General features: G+C 57.1%; 1 protein-coding gene across 1 annotated transcript; it reads left to right on the forward strand.

Moving 5' to 3' along the window:
- The first annotated feature begins 520 nt into the window (after positions 1–520).
- LOC136379055 (elastin-like) lies at positions 521–1,765 on the forward strand. Its single transcript, XM_066346523.1, has one exon. It carries the CDS (start codon positions 521–523, stop codon positions 1,763–1,765), a length of 1,245 nt encoding a protein of 414 aa, XP_066202620.1.
- The last annotated feature ends 5,832 nt before the right edge of the window (positions 1,766–7,597 follow it).

Consider the following 7,597-nt stretch of genomic DNA (forward strand, 5'->3'; position numbering starts at 1 on the left):
GGTCCTGGGGGTGGCTGTGGTCCTGGGGGTGGCCGTGGTCCTGGGGGTGGCCATGGTCCTGGAGGTGGCCATGGTCCTGGGGGTGGCCGTGGTCCTGGGGGTGGCCGTGGTCCTGGAGGTGGCCATGGTCCTGGGGGTGGCCGTGCCCCTCAGGGTGGCCGTGGTCCTGGGGGTGGCTGTGGTCCTGGGGGTGGCCGTGGTCCTGGGGGTGGCTGTGGTCCTGGGGGTGGCCGTGGTCCTGGGGGTGGCTGTGGTCCTTGGGGTGGCCGTGGTCCTGGGGGTGGCTGTGCCCCTCGGGGTGGCTGTGGTCCTGGGGGTGGCCGTGGTCCTGGGGGTGGCTGTGCCCCTCGGGGTGGCTGTGGTCCTGGGGGTGGCCGTGCCCCTCGGGGTGGCCTAGGTCCTGGGGGTGGCTGTGCCCCTCGGGGTGGCTGTGCCCCTCAGGGTGGCTGTGGTCCTGGGGGTGGCTGTGCCCCTGGGGGTGGCCGTGGTCCTGGGGGTGGCTGTGCCCCTCGGGGTGGCCATGGTCCTGGGGGTGGCCGTGGTCCTGGGGGTGGCTGTGGTCCTGGGGGTGGCCGTGCCCTTCGGGGTGGCTGTGGTCCTGGGGGTGGCCGTGCTCCTCGGGGTGGCCGTGGTCCTGGGAGTGGCCGTGGTCCTGGGGGTGGCCGTGCCCCTTGGGGTGGCAGCAATTCTTGGGGTGGCCGTGGTCCTGGGGGTGGCCGTGGTCTTGGGGGTGGCTGTACCCCTCGGGGTGGCTGTGGTCCTGGCGGTGGCTGTGGTCCTGGGGGTGGCCGTGGTCTTGGGGGTGGCTGTACCCCTCGGGGTGGCTGTGGTCCTGGGGGTGGCCGTGGTCCTGGGGGTGGCCGTGCCCCTCAGGGTGGCCGTGGTCCTGGGGGTGGCCATGCCCTTCAGGGTGGCCATGGTCCTTGGGGTCGCTGTGGTCCTTAGGGTGGCCGTGGTCCTGGGGGTGGCCATGCTCCTGGGGGTGGCTGTGCCCCTCGGGGTGGCCGTGGTCCTGGGGGTGGCCATGCCCTTCAGGGTGGCCATGGTCCTTGGGGTCGCTGTGGTCCTTAGGGTGGCCGTGGTCCTGGGGGTGGCCATGCTCCTGGGGGTGGCTGTGCCCCTCAGGGTGGCCGTGGTCCTGGGGGTGGCCGTGCTCCTGGGGGTGGCTGTGCCCCTCGGGGTGGCCGTGGTCCTGGGGGTGGCCGCCGTGCTCCTGGGGGTGGCCATGCTCCTGGGGGTGGCTGTGCCCCTCGGGGTGGCCGTGGTCCTGGGGGTGGCCGTGCTCCTGGGGGTGGCCATGCTCCTGGGGGTGGCTGTGCCCCTCGGGGTGGCCATGCTCCTGGGGGTGGCTGTGCCCCTCGGGGTGGCCGTGGTCCTGGGGGTGGCCGTGGTCCTGGGGGTGGCCGTGGTCCTGGGGGTGGCTGTGCCCCTCGGGGTGGCCGTGGTCCTGGGAGTGGCCCTGCCCCTCGGGGTGGCCGTGGTCCTGGGGGTGGCCGTGGTCCTGGGGGTGGCCGTGGTCCTGGAGGTGGCTGTGCCCCTCGGGGTGGCTGTGGTCCTGGAGGTGGCTGTGCCCCTTGGGGTGGCTGTGGTCCTGGAGGTGGCTGTGCCCCTTGGGGTGGCTGTGGTCCTGGGGGTGGCCATGCTCCTGGAGGTGGCTGTGCCCCTCGGGGTGGCCGCCCGCCCTCGCCTCAGGACACTTCTCCCCTGGAAGCAGCTCTGCAGTCGGCTCCGCCCGCCCTCCCATCCCAGGGACCCCGAGCGCTGACCCCAGCTCAACCCAGTCCCTGTTGTCCCCTCAACCGCACGGCCCACACACGGCAGGACACTGCAACTTTTAATACTGTGTCCTTGAAATGTGTTCTGCGAATCCTTTCTTCACTATTTGGAGCTGAAGGATGATTTGAGCCAGTTTGGGTTTAATGAAGAGCGTCTTAATGACTTTTCCCTCTCCCTCCGCTTGTGCGTGTTAACTACGAGACTTTGGTTAGTTTACGGCCTGAGCTGATGCCAATTTTTCTTTTCTCACACAGAGGTATTCAGCACATCAATACTGCTAATCACGTAGAAGGAACATTTTCCTGAGAGTAAAGATTTTAAATTTATTCTGTGCAACTTTTCTTTCTTTTTTTTTTTTTTTTTTGTATTTTTCTGAAGCTGGAAATGGGGAGAGACAGTCAGACAGACTCCTGCATGTGCCCGACCAGGATCTACCTGGCACGCCCACCAGGGGCGACGCTCTGCCCCTCCAGGGCGTCGCTCTGCCGTGACCAGAGCCACTCTAGCGCCTGGGGCAGAGGCCAAGGAGCCATCCCCAGCGCCCGGGCCATCTTTGCTCCAGTGGAGCCTTGGCTGCGGGAGGGGAAGAGAGAGACAGAGAGGAAGGAGGGGTGTGGGGGTGGAGAAGCAAATGGGCGCTTCTCTTGTGTGCCCTGGCCGGGAATCGAACCCGGGTCCCCCGCACGCCAGGCCGACACTCTACCGCTGAGCCAACCGGCCAGGGCTCTGTGCAACTTTTCACGACGACTGTTGATAGCATCTAGAACACAGATGTCACGTCCAGAGATATGCTGACCCTACACTTTGTCACCGTTGGCCTCTTAACCTGAACAGTTGGACATTCCCTGATGTGGTATTGTCCTTCACGTTAGCCGTGGATGAGACACAGACAGCCCCCTAAAATACAGATGCTTCTAAGGAAATACCAGTGGGTAGGTAACTTCATGAGATTTTTTTCTTTTGTCCATGTCATCTCCGATCATGCCGATGAATTGAGAAGAGGACCCCGGAGTTCTCACTTGTTTATCTTCTTTGTAATAGTGTGCAAAGTGTGTTTTCGGCTGGATAAGTCAGGGTTAGCCTCCCAGGGCCCCCACGGTCCACGGAGCAGTGAGAATTCTTCGCATTCCACCCGGAAATCTGTCTTCTGACTTTCTTCACACATCAGACGCATTCTCTTGGTCTGATCCCCATCCATCATGGGGGCGTGCTCCAGCCACAGGGCTCTGATGAGGAAGGTCCACCCGGGGCCGGGACACCTGTTGGACATACTCCTTTTGTCCAATAATAACCAGCAAGAAAATAATGGGAAGGAAGACAGACAGCAAGTCGTGACTAATTAGAGAGCAGGGCCGTCTTGGCATCAGATATCAAGTTCAAGCTCAGTATATTTGGAAACTAAGTAGAATTATAAAAAAGCTGACGTGTACATGTTAAACATAGATCATATGTTCGGTGAGACTTGAGAACGGTCAGCCTTGGGGGGACACTGCCAGAGACCAGAAATAATTTCACTTTGCACCCTGGGTCGCCCCATTCTCAAAATAAAAATCTGCCCGGCGGTGATGTCATGGAATGACTCACTAAAGCAATTAGGTGTCCGTCTTGTAAAATTCTAGAGCTGTTATTATTAGAACCCCGATGCTGACGGAATTCGCTGGGTTGCCTCGGGCAACCAAAGTTCTCCTCGGAGGCGAACGAACATCAACACGGGTGGCAGGCAGGTAGGTCCCCCTGAGGTGGCCGTCGGGGATGGGCTGATGAGCAGATCCAGCGATCCAGACTCTCTTTCAGACCCGGCCCCTCCTCCTGCCGCTGACTCACCCTGACTGGTTGACCAGGGCATTGTGCTCATCGTGGTGGTGGTGTGTAATTTATCTATTTAATTTTTCACGCCGGCCTTCAGGAAAACTCAGAGCTAAGTTTAGGAATGGTGTCACACCAACTTCCTCTGCCCCCGGACGGTGGCCCCTCTTCTGCTCTGACCTTTAACTCCGTGCCGCGTCCCGCAAGGGCGAGGGGACACCAGGGCCCAGCGAGGAGCTGGCCTCCATTCTTTGAAGGAGGAGGAGTGGACCTGCGCAAGTCTGGATGAAGAGGGAAAAGGAAATTCTAGAGGCGGGCGGTAGTTTTGCAAGCGAGCCTTGCAAGCAAGCCCCCCCCCCCACCTCCAAGTATTTCCAGATCTCCCCCCCCCGGCATGCCCCCCCCCCGCCACCCCCATGGCCGCTGCCAGGATTACACGTGGACACAGCTAGTCTCCTCCCCGCCGAGGGGCCCACTGGCCTCGCTCGTGAACCCCAGCTGGGCTGGACGGGGACTGAAGCCTAAAGTAATGTGCGGTTTTATGACCAAATTCTTGAACAGTTTTATACGCATTTATAATGGGAGATAAGGTGACTACAGTAACCCCCTGCCCATAACTCTTCAGAAACATCTGCTTCCACAGTGTTGTTTTACCCAGAGGATGCCACTTTCAAGTCGTTGAAGCCGCTTCTAACAGCGCCGGCCTTGTCAAACTTGAGTTTAATGCATAAATTATATCGCTGAACCCTGAGAACGAGCTTCACTCATTTGAATTCTTTGCTTAGCGCCTGGGTTTCTCCAACAGCATCTTCCACGTGTGGTCCGGGACGGCCTGCGTGAGAACCGTCTAGAATTCCGCCGACGGGTGCGCTTGCTTCAGACCTCCTCCGTTAGGAGTGCTCTGGGTAGAACTGGAGTCTGACAGGCAGGCTCCATATTTAGGCAAAATGACGTGGGAGACCTGTCACACGGGAGGTTGGCAAACATTTTCTCTAAAAGGCCATAGATAGTAAATGTTTTTCTTTTTTTTTAGGTTTTTGCAGGTCTCTGTGACCATGGCACTCTTCCTATAGATCAGACATAGGTGGGTGGGCCTGGCTGGCTCAAATAAAACTTTATCTATCTCCAAGAAGGACTGGCCGGCTGGATTTGGCACTCGGGCTGTTGTGTGGCGGCCTGGCCCTGGGCACGGAGTTTGGAGAGTGGAGACCCCACGCATCTCGCTTGTCCCCACATAAACCCAGAGACGTCTGCGTCATACCACAGGCCCTCAGTACACACGGAGTGAGCATCCGAATCGAATGAATGGGCGCCTATAATGGACATTGACCTTGTCAAGTTTTTTTGAAGTTATATATATATACACACACACACACACACACACATACACACATATATTTATTTATTGAGGCAACATTGATGTATACCGCTAAGTCAGTATTAGGAATACAATATTATAGTTTGGCACCTACACAGACCACACCGTGCTCGCCACCAAATGTCCAGTTCCCCCCTCCCCGTCCCCACCCCCGTCCCTGTAGACTGGTGAGCCCCTTGACCCACGTCATGGATAGGCTCTTTTATTTACATAAGGAAAACATACTCTTTTGGGTGTACTGTTCTACGAGTCGGGCAAGCGAGTGGTCACAGAATTACTGTTGCAACCAGGGTGTGAAGCAGGGTCACCCCCCCCCCACCCCACCCCAAATTCCTTCTTGCTGTCCTCGGCAGCCACACCGATCTGCTGTTCTCTGTGCCTAGAGTCGGGCTTTGCCAGAAGGTAAAACAAAAGGAACAATAATACCGTAGGTTGCTTTGTGAGGCTGGCTTCTCCCTTTTCCACGGAGCCCCTGAGGCTCGTGGGGCGTGTGGGTATGTGGAGAGTGGGTTCTTCTCACGGATGAGCCGTGCCCTGGGCTACACTTGTGCCACAGCCGTTCCTCCCTGCCCCGAGGGCTTCCAGGTTTAGCTCTGAGAAAAAAAGCTGATATCAACACTGGCAAACAGGTGGTTATCTTGTTTGTTTGTTTGTTTTTTGCGGAAGAAGAAAGTTTCCCTTTCTCTTCAGTAAGGACGGGGCGGAGCCAGCCCCTACGGGTGTGTGAACTGTTAGGAACCCTCGGACCTCCTTGGAAAGCCTTTGTCCTCTCTTATTTTCCGACCACAGGTGGGGGGGGGGGGGGCTCCAGGCATCCCCGTGCGTGCATGCAAGCGCTCGGGGTTAGGTTGTCCTCGTAAGTGTCTCACTTTGGTTTCAATCTGCATTTTCTTAAGTAACATCTGAGCGTCTGCCTTTCCAGGTGCTTCTTTGGCATCTGTGCATCTTCTTGGGTGAGCAGTCTGTTCACATTCTGTTCTTTTTTCTTTTTAACTGGGTTTTGTTTTTTTATGGTTGATCTTTGAGAGCTGTTTATGTATCCTTATGCTCATTGTCAGTTATACGATTTGCAAATATTTTCTCTCCAGAGGTGGTTCGTTTTCCCATTTTCGGTCGCCGAGCAAACGTTTTGAGATTTTGATGATGTCCAGCGGACGGACGTATTTCTCCTGTTTATGGGTTTTTGCTTTTGCGATCTTATCGAAGAAAGCTTTGCCGGACACAAGGTCAGCAGTCTGTTCCCAAGGTGACTGTGCTCATCCAGAGCTGGGTTCTGGGGCTGCAGGAAGAAGGTGGCGGAGCTCACAGGGGCAGCTGTCCCCCCGGCCACTAACAGGGGACTGAGTAGAAACAGACTGCGTGGAAGGTGGCTCAGAGGGGCTTGGGAGACTCGGTGGCAGCAACTGAGTTCTGTAAGAACCGCAGATGGAAACAGTCTAGCCTCCTAAAGGTCCCCTGAGAAGTGGTCACCTTGGGAGAGCCTTGTCCCAGCCAGAAAACCGCAGCCAGGGTGGCGAGGCCAGGGCCCCCCGGGGACACGGCGTGTTGTCCTGACCTACGTACATCGAAGAAAACAAAGCGTGTTCACCGCATCGCTCATCTAGAGAGAGCTGGCCCTGTCACGGTTCGGGAGAATCTCCCAAAGCATGTGACAAGACGGGTCACACCCGTGGAGGGCTGACACTTCGGACGCCTATAAAATGCAAGACAAAGTTCTTCCAGAAAAATTCCAAGGGCGGTTGGCTGCTCCCCAAGGCAGCTCACGTTCCGCGAAGAGGAAGGTCACGATAACGAGCTGAGTGCTCCTTTGGCTGAGAGACACAGTCTCCGCTTGAGAAATGAGAGAGGGCTTATCTGACACCAAAGAGATTGAGGAAGAATTTTAAAAGTTTCCAAAGAATCCTGACGTCCCCGCTACCGCGCATGGAGCCTTTGGCCGACACCCACAAGGGTGACCCGACCCCAGGGAAACAGGGGCAGTGGGTTGTGTGGGGCAGGGGTCCGGGGCCCAGGGCTTGGGGGCAAGAGCTCCTGCTGGGTCAGCCCCCTCCCCGGGAGACAGCCTCTCACTGAGCATGGGCAGGAGGGACCAGCTTTTGGTCCAACCTTGTGGGCTCCATCCTCACCTTGTCACCTTGTCCCCCGGGCAGAGGCTCCGGGAGTTCCAGGGGCAGGTACTGGAGAGACAGCGGTGCCGTGCCCAGAGTCCAGAATGGAGGAGCAGCTGCCTAGGAGTCCTCCCCACGACGGGCGGCCTGGCCCACACATCCCCGCTAAGGTGCAGAGAGACGTGTCCCCACTGCCCGAAGGCGAAAACGAGTCCCCTCCACGCTGTCCCCTCTGTCCCCTGAGGCTGCTTCTGAGGCTCCAGCCCTGTCACAAGAGGGTTCTCTCTCTACTCAAATAATTTTGATTTTTTTTTCCCCTCCCTTTTACTTGCTGTTGGTTTTTATTGGCTCGGATAGAAACTTTAACAGGATTTTATTATTCTTAGATAATGTTTAATAATTGTTGATTCTTTCAACATGACTCATATAGTAAGGGATTCCGTAATATTTTGTGTTTTTGTCAATAGTGTAATTACAGTATCTTAATTGTCAACAAGTCAACGAAAGCCGTCCTAAGAGACGGCAAACA

This window comes from Saccopteryx leptura, chromosome 7 (assembly GCF_036850995.1).
Source record: "Saccopteryx leptura isolate mSacLep1 chromosome 7, mSacLep1_pri_phased_curated, whole genome shotgun sequence".
Classification (NCBI taxonomy): Eukaryota; Metazoa; Chordata; class Mammalia; order Chiroptera; family Emballonuridae; genus Saccopteryx; species Saccopteryx leptura.